Genomic DNA, 18,246 nt, shown 5'->3' on the forward strand with positions numbered 1-18,246 from the left:
TAATCTGTAGTGTTCTGATTCTAAAAAAACAATAATAAAATATGTTTTGCATTTTGTCTGTTTGTGTCAGAGTGAGTGTTTTAAACCACTGCTAGGTTTCCGCAGTTTTTCCTTGAGATAGATAATGGCGCTCCTCTCTCCGGAAATCCACTGCTCCGTACGGGAGAAAGTGGGATGATAAATCCTCTTAAGATATCATCCCCACAGGGTGCATTACGGGGCACAATTTCCGGAGGCGTTTTTTTTTTTTGCTTCCTGCGCTCTCCGTGTCTACACACAGGTTTGTTAAAAGCAGCGTTCGGAATCCCTTTTTACTGCCATTGATCATTTAATGATGCAGAGCGTTCTGTGTATCCCAACGGAAGAGTCATTAGAATAGCCATTAGACCAGGGCGCTTAAGAGAACAGCCCCGTCTAAGCTGGATGCTGCCGGAGCATCCTCCTCCTTGTGACGTCAGCGCGCAGCATCAGCTGGGAGTCCGCTGTTGGCAAGCCTTTTCCAGGCTGCAACCAGTTCGTGGAATAATACATCTCATCATACTGTAGTTAAACGTATACCCTCGGCAAGATGGCTGCGCAGGAACTGCAGCCTAACGAGACGCTGACAACCCTGAAGTCGGAGTCCGAAAACCTGAAGACCAAGCTCGAGGATGAGAGAGCTAAGCTGCATGATGTCGAACGTGAGTACTGGGGACGGGAGGCCTGGGAAAATCACATCATCCTGTAATGGATTGAGATTAATTTAGATGACAAACTGATTACTTCCTCTTGTAAAAGTGATGTTTACATATGATAGGCGCTCACAAAATATAGGCCTATTCTTCCATCGACTTGATGGCAAAACATTCGCTACGCTCAGTGCTTCATGGTGTTATAGCCGCACCATAATTCATTGATATTTTCCGAAACGTATTTGTTCCACTCCAGCAGGTAACAAGGGCATATAACGAGATTCTGCCCAGGAATGAATGATAAGACACTTTAATAAGGCGTTTGGGTGATAGATGTTATGCGATTTACCAATATTGTTGTTGTGTTGATGTAAACCCATCCTTGTAATTTTATCGTGATCTTTCGTTAAGTTCCGTATCTCCACACTATGATTGAAACTCCGTCCGTGGAGCCCATGTTTGTTGTGTTTGCGCTAATAACAACAGGATGTACATCCTCTCGCAAACAGTGCACCAGGTGGCTGATAAGATGGAGTCGCTGGGCCAGTTCGTCATGAAGACCCGGAGAACTTTGAAGGGTCACGGGAATAAAGTCCTCTGCATGGACTGGTGTAAAGACAAGAGGAGGATCGTGAGTTCGTCTCAGGTGAGCTGAAGCCCGCCTGCTGGTAAATGGCATAGCGTGGCCGTGATTTGAAATGTCCCCAAGCACAAACACTCCCCCCCATCGCCCTCGCTCCTGCTGTCTCTGTCCGCGGTGCTGATTTTACAGACCCACACGCATGACGAATAAGAAACAAAACAGACAATCCTATTTCTTCACTGACTGCAAAACTGATCGTCTCTCTTTTTTTAGGACGGCAAAGTGATTGTTTGGGATGCATTCACCACTAATAAGGTAAACAGACCCAGGGGACAGCCCTAGAGCTTCTTTAGAACAAATACTGTGTACCGTGTTAACACAACATAACAGGCCAGAAAATGAAGGGTACACACTTGTCTTGTTGTTATTTAAATATCATTTTAATTGTAGGATTGTAAATAATGTAAGGTTATGTGTGTTGTGTTATGCTGTGTGTTTGTTGTGTTATGCTGTGTGTGTGTGTGTGTGTGTGTGTGTGTGTGTGTGTGTGTGTGTGTGTGTGTGTGTGTGTGTGTGTGTGTGTGTGTGTGTGTGTGTTGTGTTATGCTGTGTGTGTGTGTTATGCTGTGTGTGTGTGTGTGTGTGTGTGTAGGAGCATGCCGTGACGATGCCCTGCACCTGGGTGATGGCCTGTGCCTATGCTCCATCGGGGTGTGCGGTGGCCTGTGGGTGAGTCTGTCTACTCTGTTCTCCTCTTTCATGTCTGCCCTCCACGGCTGCTCTGGGAATTCACCAGCCGGCGGGCTACTGCTGCAGTCCCTGTCTAGCATCTAGTGCCCACAGACATTAGCATCAATTGGCTGCTAGCATAGGAACCAATCATGTGTTCGATTCTGCTCTGATAACTGCAGTTTGACCATAACCCATTCCATGTGCTTGTGTTTTTCAGTGGTCTGGATAACAAGTGTTCAGTTTATCCACTGTCCCTGGATAAGAACGAGAACCTGGCAGCCAAGAAGAAGTCTGTTGCCATGCACACCAACTATCTGTCTGCCTGCAGCTTCACCAACTCAGACATGCAGGTGAGAGAGAAGATTTCACTCACAGAGAGTTCACTCACAGAGATTTCACTCAGAGATTTCACTCACAGAGAGTTCACTCACAGAGATTTCATTCACAGTGATTTCACTCAGAGATTTCACCCAGAGATTTCACTCAGGGAGATTTCACCCAAAGAGTTCAGCACAGAGATTTCACTCACAGAGATTTCACTCAGAGAGAGGGAGAAATCAACCCAGATACTGCAGGCCAGTGTCTGTGCTGTTGAAAGCACATGTGTTTCAGCTTTACTCTATGACTGAAAAATATAACATTTATATCACCTTTTTTCAGCTGATTTACCCCGCATAACTAATTTCTATGAGCACAAAGAGGATTATTTTACGACAAACCCCAAGATCATTCCTAGCAGACTGTTCCAGAGGTGGTCTTGAAGAGATTCCGTGTGTATTAATAATTAATTGGCACAGACAGCTCTTCCCCCTTCTGAAGCGGTTGGTCACATGAATAACTGGTGCTACACTGCCTAAGTCTATTAATAGCGTTCATCTCAGTCTGTATGTCCAGGACAACAGGAGTGTGTCTTCAGACTGCACACACACACACACACACACACACACACACACATACACACACACACCTCTGTTGACGGGAAACAGCTTTGGTTGAACGCCTAAATCTATCAGGGAAGGAGAGGGGCATACAGCCGAGTCACAGCTGGCAAATCCATCAGTTCAGCTGGCAGGATATAAATAATAAAAATAATAATGGATTTTATTTGTATAGCACACTTTAAAGCACAAAAAAATCTCAAGGTGCTTAACATAGTATAGACAGTCACAACAACAATAATACAAAGTAATAGAAGTGCTAATGAAGTGCAGAAAATAGGATAACATAATATACCAAAAAAGATAATAAATACATTTAAAATAATTATTAAGATTATAATGAGATCGAATAATATGTATTAAAAACAGAGTAATTTTGGACAGAGCAATTAAAACAATTAATTCTAAAAACAACACAGAAAAGAAACTAAAACAAAGACCAGGACTTTAGATGAAGGCAGAGATAAATAAATGGGTTTCATTTATCAAATATAGCTTCACATACTCTACAGACTTTCTATCCGAAACAGCACACACTCCCCACACCTCACACTGCTGTGCTGCTCTGGACTGAAGTGTCTGCTAAACACTGGATATTGATGCTGTTTGGTTGAATGTTATCATTTTCCTTCATTCCTCCCATTAAACAGTAATGGGACCTGTGCCCAGTGTTATAAGAGTACGTGTCATCACAGTCAATGCCATTAGACTTAATGATGGAAGAGGGAATGTTATTGAGTGTTGAAACTGAGTGTTGTATCTGTGAATATAGAAATACTATTGGTGTTAGTAGAATGAGTGTAGTGGGATAAAGTGAATGTTGTATATTATGGTGTAAGTAGAGTTAGTGTAGTGTCATAAAGTGAGTGTTGTATACTAATGGTGTTAGTAAAGTTAGTGTAGTGTAATAAAGTGAGTGTTGTATACTAATGGTGTTAGTAGAGTGAGTGTAGTGTAATAAAGTGAGTGTTGTATACTAATGGTGTTAGTAGAGTGAGTGTAGTGTAATAAAGTGAGTGTTGTATACTAATGGTGTTAGTAAAGTTAGTGTAGTGTAATAAAGTGAGTGTTGTATACTAATGGTGTTAGTAGAGTGAGTGTAGTGTAATAAAGTGAGTGTTGTATACTAATGGTGTTAGTAGAATGAGTGGAGTAATAGTGTAATTAAGAGTGTCGGGGTTCCCTCAGATCCTGACGTCGAGCGGAGACGGAACCTGTGCTCTGTGGGACGTGGAGAGCGGGCAGCTCCTGCAGAGTTTCCATGGACACGCAGCAGACGTGCTCTGTCTGGACCTGGCACCCTCAGAGACAGGAAACACCTTCGTCTCAGGGGTGAGGACACCCCAACACTCATGACTGTCCTCTGAGGACACCCCAACACTCACAACTGTCTGTTTACACTCTCACTCAGTCACACACACACACACACACACACACACACACACACACACACAGACACACACACACAGACACACACACACACACACACACACACAGACAGACACACACACACACACACACCTTCGGAGACAGGAAACACCTTCGTCTCAGGGGTGAGCACACCCCAACACTCATGACTGTCCTCTATTTACACTCTCAGTCAGACACGGCATGCTCATACACACACACACACACAGACACAGACACATACAAACACACACACAGACACACACACACATACAGATGCACATACAAACACACACATACATAGACACATACAAACACATACACAGACACACACACATACAGATGCACATACAAACACACACATACATATACACACAGACACACATACAAACACACACACATATACAGACACATACAAACACACACATACATATACACACAGACACACATACAAACACACACATACATATACAGACGCTCACACACAGACACATACAAACACACACACATATACAGACACATACAAACACGCGCAAACAAACACATTATCACATTATTTCTACTCCTCACATGCAAACACACTCGTGGCCATGAAGATGCTGAAGTTGCTTTCTGTATGCGTCTCATTTTCAGGGCTGTGACAAGAAGGCCATAGTGTGGGACATGAGGTCAGGCCAGTGCATTCAGTCCTTTGAGACTCACGAGTCGGACATCAACAGTGTGAGGTGAGTACGCTCTGGTGAGTGTGTGTGAGACTCTACTGTCACACATTCAGAACTGCAGCAGAGATGTGAATCTCTGTGTGTTTTTGCTCCACGGCTGCAGGTACTATCCAAGTGGAGATGCCTTCGCGTCTGGATCTGATGACGCTACTGTGAGTTTACCCTTTGACCTCAGCTGATAGAGCAAGGTGCTCATTTTACCAAAAGTCATGGTTTTGATACCTAGGGGAGCACACAGACTAAAACATCGGACATATGTAGTTAACTGTGAGCGGCTTTTGGCTAGAAGGAGATAGATGAATGTTGATGTAATCTAAAAGATCCGGTGTCTTTTTCTCCGTCTGCGCTGCCTCAGTGCCGTCTCTATGACCTGAGGGCGGACAGAGAGGTGGCCATTTACTCCAAGGACAGCATCATCTTCGGAGCCTCCAGTGTGGACTTCTCTCTCAGCGGTAAGAGCTCTATGGAACCCCACAATACAGAAAGTTACAAATAGGCATCAACGTTAGTGAATCATTTGTTACGTTAATTATGTTATTGGGTTAGCTGTTCATTGTAAGTATTGTAAAAACAAGATAAATGTCAACTTAGGCTCGATCAGTAGTAAATGTTGGTACATAGTTATTATATATACCTGTAAGTGTCGCTTTGAATCAGTATTAAATGTTGGTACATAGTTATTATATATAAGTGTCGCTTTGCACAGGCCGGTTGCTCTTTGGTGGCTACAATGACTACACCATCAATGTGTGGGACGTCCTGAAGGGAACCCGCGTGTCCATTCTGTTTGGCCACGAGAACCGCGTCAGCACCCTGCGTGTCTCTCCAGATGGGACAGCTTTCAGTACTGGATCCTGGGATCACACTCTACGGGTGAGAGAAACTAGCCTGTGGTACTTTACTCTGGGTGGGGAGGACTAGCCTGTGGTAGTTTACTCTGGGTGGGTAGGACTAGCGTGTAGCATGTTATCTGGGTTCATATTTTAAGGATAAGACAGCACATACCGTGGGTTTACAGTCTTTAGGTTAGAGAGACCAGCCTGTAGTATGTTAGATTGGCTCTGAGTGGAAGAGGGACATTAGCTTGTCTGTAGCACAAGTTCATATTTTATGGGTGATAGCCTGAAGCACATTGCCTGTGTTCTGTTCAATTGTCATTCCCTCTGGAAAGGGAGAGATTTATTCAAAGAAGTTCCAAACATAACGATGATGTCATTTCCTGCTGTTGATGTGGTGTTTTTCTGTTGAATGGGCAGATCTGGGCCTGAATATGTCTGTGTCAGATGCTAGATGTCATGGAGGAGATTCAACCACCACTCCCGGCGACGTTATCAGATCACCGTCCGTTTGGAAATCATAGAGGAATAGCGCTAGATCAATCAGTAGAACTAAAGAGGACTTCCCTGCTTTCCTGTGGGACAGAGTCAGCCTTGGCGTTGCAGCTCTGAAGAGTTGCAAGACTAAGGTGAAGACCAAGATGGGGAGTTTTCTTGCAGGCGACCATTTTAGTTCCAGAACCAGGTTCTCAGATATCAACTGCCATGAGTCCTACTGATTTTATTTATATGGGCCAATGTAGAAACACAGTTAGTATAAACTGATTAATTTATATGGTCTTACTTTATATATTGTCATGGCAACTGCAGTATAGCTGTATGTATTGGTGATGTAATAAAGCTGTCTGTCCTGTCACTACAACACAGTTTCCATAGAGATACTGGCAGAACATTTGAAAATAAACCTGAAGGCCGGAGATTTTGCATGAAGTTGGACATTTCAGGAGTGAGATTAGTCACCCAGTAGGTACACTGCTTTATTTATTGCTGTTCTCCAAGATGTTTTTTTCCACTAGACACTCTCTGGCTAACTTTGATCATGACATCTATGTTTGCCATTACGTGAGACTGTAGAAAAACTATTTTGAATTAATATATACATACGCAGCATTTTTTATCACATCAATATAAAACCTGGAAACATTATAACATTGCACAGAGAAAATATTGTTTCAGTTGTGATATAACACACTTATAATAACTGTTGTGTATTGTAGTTCGATGTATATATCCAATCTGTTATAGTAGCCTACTACTGAATTACAGAATGTTTGTCCTTGATCATACGAAAATAGATTGTAAAATACTGCGAATAAACCTCTTTTAAAGATTACTCAAGGGTGTGTTTTGTACTCCTATGCCTTGTCTGTAAATGGAATGGGAATTGTAAAAAGCATTTTCCCTTTTCTTTTATGTTTAGGTCTAGGTCACTCTCTTCCTTCTTTCTTTTCTTACTTTCTTTTTCTTTCTTTCTTTTGTTTCGTTCTTTGTCTCGCTCTCTTTCTTTGAGAATGCCTAGGGGTAGACTACATTCTGAGCCTGAATAACCCACGCTATTCTTCCTGGGCTTTTTATATCATACCTTGAGAACCACTGGATGGCAGTAGGCCTGTAGTATCTTTTTAGTGGTACACAAAAAGAAGACATACCGGAAATGACATCACATACATTTCGCTCTGTCAGAAACTATGGCTGGCTACTGTGCCTACTTTGTCAACATAGGATGTGTATTAGGCTATAGATCTAGTGTTTTATATAATTTCGTTGAACCAGTCTTGTGATTCGTTGCCGGGCTGTATCTCCTTTTAGACATCCCTGATTATTAGTGTTTTAGGGTTGCAATGAGTGATGTGGTTGAAAGAACTCTCACTGCTCTCCCTGGACTGCTGTCGTTGGACTTACAAACTGGAGCCGGGAAACTTTCCTCCACTTCAAAATTAGGGAATTTGATCAGAAGTATCACTGAACTGACATCCAAGCATGTGAGTAACGTTTGTAATTTAGTCCGGCCCGATTCCAGCGTAAATATTCAAACAGCAATGCCAATTTGCGACCTAGCTAGCTAGTTGGCTATTTTGCTATCTTTTAGTTAGCTATGCTAATCGTTGTATCCAACGTTAGTAATCGCTCTAACGGTGTCATTTGTATTGCCTGTGTATCCCAGGACGAAGAAAAACTCATTAAACGAGAACTGGCTGCCATTAAGGAGCAGGTCTCGTCACCCAACACAACTATGGTGAGTTAAACCTGTGAGCTATCTATGCAGTTGAACAGCCTGAACATTATGACAACCTGCCAAGTAAGCAGACTGATCTAAACCCTCATCCCGATTAGAGGGTCTGATCATTCATCTGTGAATGCCGTCTGTTTGATGATGAATTGCTTACAAAACATGAGCTCTTCAGTTCTGATACATAATGGAACAAATATTACCCACGTTATACATGACTCACAGTGACACAATTGCAGTCTTTTCTTTGAAGAGATTGTTTGAGGTAAATGTGCCCTGTTGTTTGTGTCCTGGATGCTATTCCTGACGTGGGAGATGTTATAGTTGTATGGTGTACATTGGTTGAGGGTGCATCTGTACCGCTGAATGTGGTGTCTCATCCATTCCAGCGACAGATGAAGGAGACAATGGTGAGGAGCATCTACTGTGAGATGCTGGGATACGAGGCAGACTTCACCTACATCCACGCCATCAAGCTGGCTCAACAGGGCTCAGTGCTGGAGAAGAGAGTAGGTGAGTGTCCCCCTCATGCAGCACACGGCTAGAAACCAGAGCCTGTGTAAGTGATACAGGTTGTGTGTGTTTATGACAGCCCGGCCTACCTATCCTGTCCTACCTGTGTACTGGTAGGTAACTTACCGGTGTTATGATTTATGACAGCCCGGCCTTCCTATCCTGTCCTACCTGTGCACTGGTAGGTAACTTACCGGTGTTCTGATTAATGACAGCCTGGTCTGAAGTTGGATCTGTGTGTTCTTTACTGTCTGTGTGTATTCTCAGGGTACCTCGCAGTTTCTCTGTTTCTCAATGAAAACCATGAGCTGTTACTGCTCCTCGTCAACACAGTATTAAAGGTTAGTGTGTTTCATATCTGTGCATTTCTTCTGTGTATCATTATTCATGATTTTCTTGAGTAATTAAAGTGTGTGTGTGTGTGTGTGTTTTGTAGGATCTTCAGAGCACAAACCTAATTGAAGTGTGTATGGCTTTAACCGTCGTTAGCCAAATATTCCCCAGAGACATGATACCGGCTATTCTGCCCCTGGTGGAGGAGAAGCTGAATCACCCAAAGTAAGGCTCATGCAGACTGTGTCCTCAAGTACACTAATGTACACTAACCATATTAAATGAACCTTTATTAGATAACTTGTATGTTAAAAGAAAGTATAGAAAAATAATAATGATGATATAGTCTGCACCCTGAAGTTTTTAGAGAAGTTTCATGTTTGTGTTGCCAGGGAGATTATCCGTCGGAAGGCAGTGCAGGCGCTGCACAAGTTCTACCTGATCGCGCCCAACCAGGTGCAACACATCCACAGTAAGTTCCGGAAGGCCCTCTGTGACAAAGACCCAGGCGTCATGGCCGCCTCTCTACACATCTACCTACAGATGATCAAGGTAGTCCAGCGCACTACCCCAACACTTACACTCTCACACAATGTGAAAAAGCTCTCTGTATCTCGCTTAGCACTAGACATTGTGGTATCTTTGATTAAAGATCTGTGATTGATATGTTTGACCCCTGTGCTGTGAATGAGAGGTCTGTGATTGATCCAATTGACCCCTGTGCTGTGAATGAGAGATCTGTGATTGATCCATTTGACCCCTGTGCTGTGTGAGAGATCTGTGATTGATATGTTTGACCCCTGTGCTGTGAATGAGAGATCTGTGATTGATACGTTTGACCCCTGTGCTGTGTGTGAGAGATCTGTGATTGATCCAATTGACCACTGTGCTGTGAATGAGAGATCTGTGATTGATCCAATTGACCACTGTGCTGTGAATGAGAGATCTGTGCCTGCCCTGACAGGAGAGTGCAGACAGCTACAGGGATCTGGCGGGCAGCTTCGTCACCATCCTGAAGCAGGTGGTGGGAGGGAAGCTTCCGGTAGATTATAACTACCACAGCGTCCCCGCACCCTGGGTCCAGATCCAGCTGCTCAGGATCCTGGCTCTGCTGGGCAAGGACGACCAGAGGTGTGTGTGTGTCTGTCTGTGTGTGAAATATAAATAAGGTATTGAAAGTGCAGTACTTGTGTGTGAAATATATATAAATAAGGTATTGAAAGTGCACTACTTGTGTGTAAAATATATATAAATAAGGTATTGAAAGTGCAGTCCTTTAAACACTTAACTCATGTTGCAGCACTAGTGAGCTGATGTATGATGTCCTGGACGAGTCGATACGAAGAGCCGAGATCAATCACAATATCACCTATGGTAAGACCATGTAGTAATTTATCGATCGCTTTATCTCCTACGGTAAGACCATGTAGTGATTTATCAATCAGTTTATCACCTACGGTACGACCATGTAGTGATTTATCAATACCTATGACCTACGACCTATGACAGACGCTGAAGTGATTTCCTTCTCCAATTGTACATGAGTGAGTTTGTAATCTGGCTCCACTGCTCTCCCCCTCAGCCATCCTATTTGAGTGTGTGAAAACCATCTACACAATCCACCCCAAAGAAGAGCTGCTGGAGAAAGCTGCAAAATGCATCGGAAACTTTGTTTTATCGCCCAAAATAAACCTCAAATACCTTGGTAAGATTTCAGTCTCTTGCCTCTCATGTATTTGAAGTGAGGGTTGCTGTGGCTGGTGCTGTGTTCAGGGTATTTGTTGAGATGAAAGTTTTGATCTGAGTACCTGATCTTGTGTGTTGTGATGTCAGGATTGAAGGCCTTGACGTGTGTGTCTGATTGCGTTTGTAGGGTTGAAGGCCTTGACATATGTTGTCCAGCAGGATGCCAATCTCGCCCTGCAGCACCAGATGACCATCATAGAATGTCTAGATCATTCTGATATCATCATCAAAAGAGAGGTGAGGCTATCAGTGTCACATGCAAACATGTTTACTAATAATAAAGGGGGTGAGGGGAGAGACGTGAGGGGAGAGACGGAGGGAGAGGTCAGGCTTCTATTATTTTAATCTTATTTGCCTGTGTGTGTGTGTGTGTGGATCGTGTGAGCTGGAGGTGTTTTTCTGAGCTCTGTCTGGTCTGGTCTTTAGACACTAGAGTTGCTGTTCCGCATCACCAATGCCCAGAATGTGACGGTGATAGTGGAGAAGATGCTGGATTTCCTCCGGCTGTGCCACGAGGACTACGCCATCATCGACCTGGTGGCCAAAGTAGCAGAACTGGCAGAGAAATATCCTTTCAGTACTCTGTGCCCTCGCCGGACCCGGCGTCAGAATCCCCAGTGTGCCCTCACCGAGTCATAGAGCTGCTTGGGAATGCCACACTACATTCTGTGCGTATACTGATCGGAAGTCGTTTGCAGGACATTAAATAAAAATAAAATAAATGTCCCTGTGTATGACACTAGATCTGGTGAAATGTCCTTGTGTACAGCCAGAGCTTTGGTCATTGGTTATTACATCCCATAATACAACATGGTGATTAACAGTGTTCCATGAATTTCTTTAAAACAGGCAAAGGCTACAGCGATTACAGCTACAGCTACAATTACAGTACATACTAGGGGGGGGGCAGCACACTGTTGGCACATGTTGGTTCACTCTTGTTTGAAGTGTTGAGTTCCTATCGCCATGGCTACGTATGCCCCAGATAACCGGTGGTTCATTGAGACCATGAGCACCATCTTCACTGTTGGGGGCGAACTGATGCAGCCAGACATCCCCAGCAACTTCCTGAGGCTCCTGGCAGAGGGTGAGTCACCTGCAGATGCCTCTCTCTCTCTCTCTCTCACCCACTCTCTCTCTCTCTCTCGCTCTCCCTCTCTCTCTCTGTCTTTCTCCGTCTCACCCACTCTCTCTGTCTCTCTCTCTCTCTGTCTCTCCCACCCACTCTCTCTCTCTCTCTCTCTCTCTCTCTCTCTTTCTCTCTCACCCACCCTCTGTCTCTCTCTCTCTCTCTCTCTCTCTCTCTCTCTCTCTCTTTCTCTCTCTCTGCTCTATTCTTGTTGTCCACTCCTCTGTGGATGTGTCATGATGTTTGATAATCAGAATAGAAGATTTGAAAATTGTGTGTGCGTGTTGCTCAGGGTCTGACAGCGTAGAGGATGACAGGCTGTTGAGGACGTACGCTGTGGATTCGTACGTCTCACTGCTTCAAACCAACCCCACCAAGCTACCTCAGCGCTTTCTACAGGTTATCAGCTGGGTGCGTAACACACTCTCACACACACACACACACACACACACACACACACACACACACACACACACCACACATCATCATCATTGACACTATCCCCAGGCAGACTAACGTGTCTCTGTTGTGTAACGTGCCTCTTTCCTCTCCTCCCTTCTCCTCTCTCCTCTTCTCACCACCTCTCTCCTGTGCTCCCCTCTCCCTTCTCCTCTCTTCTCTCCTCACCACCTTTCTCCTTTCTCCTCTCCTCTCCTCTCTTCTCCTCTCCACCCCTCTCTCGCAGGTTTTGGGGGAGTACTCCCACCTTGTAGATGACCTGAGTCCCTGCCTTGTCATCGACCTGCTCGTGCGTCTTCTAGAGCGACCCGCTGTGGCCTCTGACACGCGGAGCTGGGTTATGACGGCCGTGGGCAAACTGAGCACGGGCGCTGGTGGGGGCACTGGCGCTGGCGGGGGCACGGCCGAGGGGGGGGCAGGCCTGGTGCAGCGGGTGTCCCAGCAGCACAGCTCGTCTCTGGACACGCAGCTTCGTCAGCAGGCCCTGGAGCTGCAGCTGCTCAGCCAGGACCCGGAGCTCCACACCAGGGTGCTGCCCCGCGGGGCTGTCTGGGGCAGCCTGGAGGTACGGAGGGCCAGCGGACGAGACTGAACCGACCTCACCTCACCGCACAGCACCACACCACACCGCACCGCACCACACACCACCACACCACGCATCGCATCGCATCGCATCGCACCGCACCGCACCGCACCGCACCACACAGCACGGGATTCAGTTCCACTTACAGAACCAGAGACCTCATTCTCTAAACTCAAACCACATCAGAATTCAACTTTACCGAACAAGACCATCGGATTGAACCAGACACAGTACTCTGCCAGTGCTTTGTTTTAATCAATACTCTCATGATCCCAGATCTTTTAAATCTGCCTGCTAACATGCAGTAGCATGTAGTGCTAGCAGAACTAACTAGTTTACCATTTCCTTTGTGTTCTTAATATCCAGGTGGACTCATCCTTGTCCTTCCTGGATGGGTTTGTGTCCGAGGCTTTGGCGAGAGGAGCGGCCCCATATAAACCCCCCCACCAGAGACAAGAGGAGCTGAGGCAGGAGAAAGGTACCGGCCGTGGTGTACGACTGATGCTCTAACGATGCTGTGCATGTAGTGTATGAGTTGGTAGTTTGATGGTTTTTTTTGGATGTAGAATAACAGTTGTTGTTTAGATGTTGTATAAATAGTGTATTTTGGACAGAGTGTGAGTGGTGTGTTGTGGATGTTGTGTGAATAGCGTGTGTGTGTTGATGACTGTGTGTGTGTTGATGACTGTGTGTGTGTTGATGACTGTGCGTGTGTTGATGACTGTGCGTGTGTGTGTTAATGACTGTGTCTGTGTGCGTTGATGACTGTGTGTGTGTGTGTGTGTGTGTGTGTTGATGACTGTGCGTGTGTGTGTTGATGACTGTGCGTGTGTTGATGACTGCGTGTGTGTGTGTGTGTGTGTGCGTTGATGACTGTGTAATGACTGTGTGTGTGTGTGTTAATGACTGTGTGTTTGTGTGTGTGTTGATGACTGTGTGTTTGTGTGTGTGTTGATGACTGCGCGTGTGTGTGTTAATGACTGTGTTATCTGCCATCCCCAGCCCTGTCCCTGGAGCCGTATGCTCTGTCTCTGCCCATCAGCCTGTCCTCCTGCAGCATAGCAGACCGGCAGTCTCCCACTCTGCTCTCCATCAGCTCCGGCCTCTCAGGAAACAGCACTGAGCTCCCACACAGAGCCGGGTAGGCTAATGCTAACCTATTTGAGAGCCAGCAAAGATAATGCTCACCTATTAGAGAGCTGTGTATGCTAATGCTTACCTGTTACAGATTTGAGTAGGCTAATGCTAAATTGTTAGAGAGCCGAGTAGGCGAATGCTAAGTTGTTACAGAGCTTGTAGGCTAATGCTAACGTGTTACAGAGCTGTATTGGCTAATGCTTACTTATCACAGCACTGCACCGAGCAGGGCAGGCTAATGGTACCCCAATGAGCACTGAACAGAGCAGGGTAGGCTAATGGTACCCCTCTAAGTTTTCACAGCACTCTGACATCTGTCTGTCTGCTTGCAGTTCGGGCTCCTTGAAGCTGGAGGGGGTGAAGCGGGTGTGGGGTAAAGACGGCTACCTGCCCCAGAGGGAGGTGCCAGAGGGGCCCTCCATCCTTCAGGAGGCCAGTGCCCCAGCACCTCAAACCTTCCCCCAGCAGGGCGGCGCTCTCACGCCGCCGAGTGCTGACCCCTCAGAGGAGGACCGGGACAAACAGCAGCTGGCCTCGTCTCTCTTCGTAGGACTCAGCTCCCATAATTCCACATGTCTGGTGAGATTACGCTCACTCTGTGTCAGGGGGGGGGTGGGTTCGATGGTGAGATTCCGCTCACTCAATGTCAAGGGGGTGGGTTGATGGTGAGATTACGCTCACTCTATGTCGGAGGGGTGGGGGGTGGGGGGTATTCGATGGCGTTACGCTCACTCTGTGTCGGGTTTGATTGTGTTTGCCAAACATTGGAAAATTGAAAGAGGAAGTAACACTGAGCTTGCATCATTTAGTAAACTCATTGATAACACATCTATCTCACTGAATTTACCTGATTATATCTGTGAGATTTGGTGTTAGCAATAAAACACTACCACAATGATGAACAAGCAACAATAATATTTGCTGTTTTACGTAGCAGCTATGACCTATAGTTTCGACTAAAGAACTAAATTCAATTTTTAAATGTCAATCTAAAGTAACTTCATCACTGCTCGATGCGGTCGTAGAAATGACATCATTGTGACATCAGCAGCTACTGGCACCTGACCGCCACCGTAGCTCCTCCCACACACTTGGGAAGGGAGGTGTGAGGGAGGGGTACTCAGTTGGTTGCAATCTGCAGCCCCACCACTAGATGCCACTAAATCCTACGCACTAGTCCTTTAAATGTCTGACTATGACCTGCATCCATTTTCTTCTGTGTGCGTGTTTGTTTGTTTATTTGTTGGTTTATTGTTGTTTTTTTTGTTTATTTGATCAGATGGGGAAGCCAGAGGCCCCCGTCCCCCAGCGCTTCCGGAGGAAACACAAAAACACTGACTCCGCCTCCGCCTCCTCCTCCTCAGACTCTTCCCACTCCCCCCATGACGCTGCCAATCACTTCCTGTACAGCAGCCTATTGGAGGAAGGGCCCGCCTCTCCCATCATGCTCGCACAGAACTCTCTAGCTCCACCCAAACGTACCGAGGCTAATGGCACGCACACAAGAGGGGACACTCCTGTTCTCCCAACAGCCAACGGAGTAGCTGAGGTGGGTGATCAAGAAGCCCCTCCCTCTCTCACGATGGCCAATGAGGAGGCGCCGTCCCCAGGAGTGGGCAGACACAGAGACCCTCCACTGCTGATGGGGGGGATGAAGTTGGTCCAGCCCTGCCCTCCGCATCCTGCCCCCAGAGCCTCCACCCAGAGCAGCGCAGAGGGGGCTGATCCCCCCCAGCTCCCCGAACTACCCCCCGAGCCTGATCACCTGCCCCCGGAGCTGAGGAACCTGCCCCACTCTGACATGGCCCCCCTGGCCTCCGACCAGAGCCTGTCCCTGTCCTGCTGCCGCGTCCACCGCGAGGACGCCCTCGTGCTCGTCCTGCAGATGTCCAACGCCTGTGGCGCCGCCCTGCTGGACGTCTCTGTGGAGCTGCAGTGCCACGAGCTCAAGGTGCCCTGATTGGTCGGGGTGGGAGGGGGGTTTAGTGGCGCCAGGGGGACTCATGGCTCTCAGATCTGTTTTAGAAGGAGGTCTTAATTCATATGTGGCCCACATTAGTGGTGCGTAGTGCAAGGTTGGTGTTGGAATACTGAAGTAACACTCGTCTTCCCTGATATCAGGATCTTTGGGGTGTGTGAGTGAGAGCTGGGTCGTGCACTTTGACCCCTGCTGTTGGTGCTTGTGGTAGTTTGTCAGTGATCTGTGTGTGGTTTCTCCCCAGGTGGCCAGCCTCAGAGGGAATGCTTTAGAGAGTCTTCCAGCCCAAAGTGTGAGAGTGTGTTGGTACACTCTGCTGATGGAGGCACCTCACACACACGTGATGGTGACGGGGTCGGTGTCCTACAGAGAGGAGTCTGGACCTTCGCACGCGCTGGAGATCAGCAGCAAGCTCTCCCTGGCCGACTTTCTCAGGTACCGTCAGGAGTGTCAGGGGTTCTGTGTTGAATAATGACTGTGAAGTGAAGTGCTGTGAGTAACACCCCATAAGAATGAAACCTTTGACTGAATGATTGGTGGCTGAAGAGCACAGCATTCCTGATCACACACCTCCTGTTCCTCTGTCCTCCTCGGTCCTCTAGTCCTGACTGCTGTTCCTCAGACCTCTAGTCCTGACTCCTGTTCCTCTGTCCTCCTCAGACCGCTAGTGCTGTCCACAGAAGAGTATGGGAAGCTGTGGTTGTCCCTCTCGCAGGACGTCAAGCAGAACCTGACGCTCCTGGACCCCGATGGTGACCCTCTCTGCTCCTCTCTCAGCGTTCTCAAAGACAAGCTACAGCTCCATGTAGTGGACATCATAGGTCAGACACCTCACACACACACCACCTCACACATTCATCACCTCACACATTCATCACCTCACACACACTTTCAAGACTTATTTAACATCATGGGTCAGACAGATGTTATCATGACATATAAGAAGCCAACCTGTGTGTTCAACATTGGGTTCCACACATTCTCAAAAACCCTACATAGGTCACTGTGGCTGTTCTAAATGTGTGTGTGTGTGTGTGTGTGTGTGTGTGTGTGTGTGTGCGTGCGTGCGTGTGTGCGTGCACCCTGGCAGGGTCGGAGGGCATCGTGGCGTGCAAGCTCCTGCAGGGGGCGCCGTGCCTGCTGCACTGCCGTGTCCACGCGGGCGCTCTGGCCGTGTGGCTGCGCTCGCCTGTGCCCGGCCTGCCCGACTGCCTGCTCTACCACCTCCAGAGGGCCCTGCAGGAGCGCTGAGCTCCGACCCCCCCCCCCCCCCCCCGAGCATCGACCATTCTCTCCGCTTCTCATGCGCCCCCTCCAGCAGGAACACTCACAGCAGGGTGGTGGTGGGACTGAACAGCTGACACTACTGGACAGCAGAGGAAGTGTGGCAAGTCTTAAAGCGAGGTGGAGGTGAAACATGGAGGCCGGGTGAAGACTGAGGGCTGTATGCGTGGCTGAAGACTGAAGAATGAGGGAAAAAGTGTATCATGCGTTATAATATTTATCGCTTTTAATATTTCCATGTTGCGTTTGTGTTGCGTTTGGGTTTGGGTTGGTCGTAGCTGTCAATCTTGTAGGTCTGAGACGCCTCTGCTGCCCTCTGAGGAAGGACCCAGAGCCCAGGGGTTCACCCCCCTCCAGTTCACCCCCCTCCTGTTCCCCCCCTCCTGTTTCCGCAACCGCTTCCACCATTCCCATCTCCACTCGCTCGTCTGCAGAAGCAGCGGGTTTGGTCTGAAGCACTGCTAATGCTGGTGAAGTAACACTGGAGAGCAAACTTAATGGAAATGGCCAATGGATTTCTCCCAAATATAGAACAAGTCTGCAATAACTTTGTTTTGATCTATGCAGTGTTTTGTAAAAAAGTTTAACCAGTAGTTGGTCTCAACACATTTTTAAGTTGCTAAAATGTATTTTTGTATTTAATAGCTAACATTGCCTTATAAGGCTGTAATGGTCTTTTTTTGTTTAGATTTAAAAATGTTCAACTTCAGTATCTATGTTCTGCTTCCCTCCAGTGATGACAAACTGACAAACAAATAGGTAGACGCTCAACGTCGACTTTAACAGTGTGATGCTGCTGTGTGTTGCGGCTGCGCATATTGCTCAGAGACTCTGGAAGAGATTTTGGGAAAGCTGAGTGGTCAGGCTGGTGCCCTATTTTGGGCCTGAGATGAGAAATACGCTCTCTGGTGGTGTACGAACGCTATGTCCGATGCCTCTAATAAATAGGACTGATGGCCGTGGTC

At 46.9% G+C, this 18,246-nt stretch overlaps 2 protein-coding genes across 3 annotated transcripts; both read left to right on the top strand.

The window, feature by feature from the left end:
- The first annotated feature begins 190 nt into the window (after window positions 1-190).
- gnb5a (guanine nucleotide binding protein (G protein), beta 5a) lies at window positions 191-7,222 on the top strand. Its single transcript, XM_012818605.3, has 11 exons — window positions 191-680; window positions 1,181-1,317; window positions 1,528-1,569; window positions 1,907-1,983; window positions 2,204-2,336; window positions 4,113-4,256; window positions 4,965-5,056; window positions 5,157-5,205; window positions 5,409-5,505; window positions 5,760-5,926; window positions 6,310-7,222. Exons 1-11 carry the CDS (start codon window positions 569-571, stop codon window positions 6,319-6,321), a joined length of 1,062 nt encoding a protein of 353 aa, XP_012674059.1. The 5' UTR covers window positions 191-568; the 3' UTR covers window positions 6,322-7,222.
- An 18-nt stretch (window positions 7,223-7,240) lies between these two features.
- Window positions 7,241-18,240, top strand: ap4e1 (adaptor related protein complex 4 subunit epsilon 1). Of its 2 annotated transcripts, none has more exons than XM_031564729.2 (21): window positions 7,241-7,871; window positions 8,054-8,125; window positions 8,515-8,632; window positions 8,900-8,973; window positions 9,069-9,190; window positions 9,358-9,517; window positions 9,930-10,096; window positions 10,266-10,339; window positions 10,548-10,670; window positions 10,839-10,948; window positions 11,138-11,277; window positions 11,686-11,798; window positions 12,133-12,251; window positions 12,526-12,864; window positions 13,249-13,360; window positions 13,885-14,023; window positions 14,352-14,598; window positions 15,299-15,970; window positions 16,242-16,432; window positions 16,658-16,818; window positions 17,088-18,240. In XM_031564729.2, the coding sequence occupies exons 1-21, from the start codon at window positions 7,731-7,733 to the stop codon at window positions 17,246-17,248; spliced, it is 3,555 nt and encodes a 1,184-aa protein (XP_031420589.1). In that variant the 5' UTR covers window positions 7,241-7,730; the 3' UTR covers window positions 17,249-18,240. The 2 variants fall into 2 exon arrangements, with proteins under 2 accessions (XP_031420589.1, XP_012674207.1); XM_012818753.3 differs by having other exon boundaries at window positions 7,242-7,871; window positions 8,509-8,632.
- Window positions 18,241-18,246: the final 6 nt, after the last annotated feature.

The sequence above is a fragment of the Clupea harengus genome, chromosome 3, assembly GCF_900700415.2.
Source record: "Clupea harengus chromosome 3, Ch_v2.0.2, whole genome shotgun sequence".
In the NCBI taxonomy this organism is placed as follows: Eukaryota; Metazoa; Chordata; class Actinopteri; order Clupeiformes; family Clupeidae; genus Clupea; species Clupea harengus.

Coding starts and splice junctions, on each gene's coding strand:
- ap4e1 (XM_012818753.3), top strand. CDS start 7,731: ATGAGTGATGTGGTTGAAAGAACTCTCACTGCTCTCCCTGGACTGCTG. Junction 8,974..9,068: donor TCGTCAACACAGTATTAAAG/GTTAGTGTGTTT, acceptor TGTGTTTTGTAG/GATCTTCAGAGCACAAACCT. Junction 9,191..9,357: donor GAGAAGCTGAATCACCCAAA/GTAAGGCTCATG, acceptor TTGTGTTGCCAG/GGAGATTATCCGTCGGAAGG.
- gnb5a (XM_012818605.3), top strand. CDS start 569: ATGGCTGCGCAGGAACTGCAGCCTAACGAGACGCTGACAACCCTGAAG. Junction 1,318..1,527: donor GGATCGTGAGTTCGTCTCAG/GTGAGCTGAAGC, acceptor CTCTTTTTTTAG/GACGGCAAAGTGATTGTTTG. Junction 5,057..5,156: donor TCGGACATCAACAGTGTGAG/GTGAGTACGCTC, acceptor CCACGGCTGCAG/GTACTATCCAAGTGGAGATG.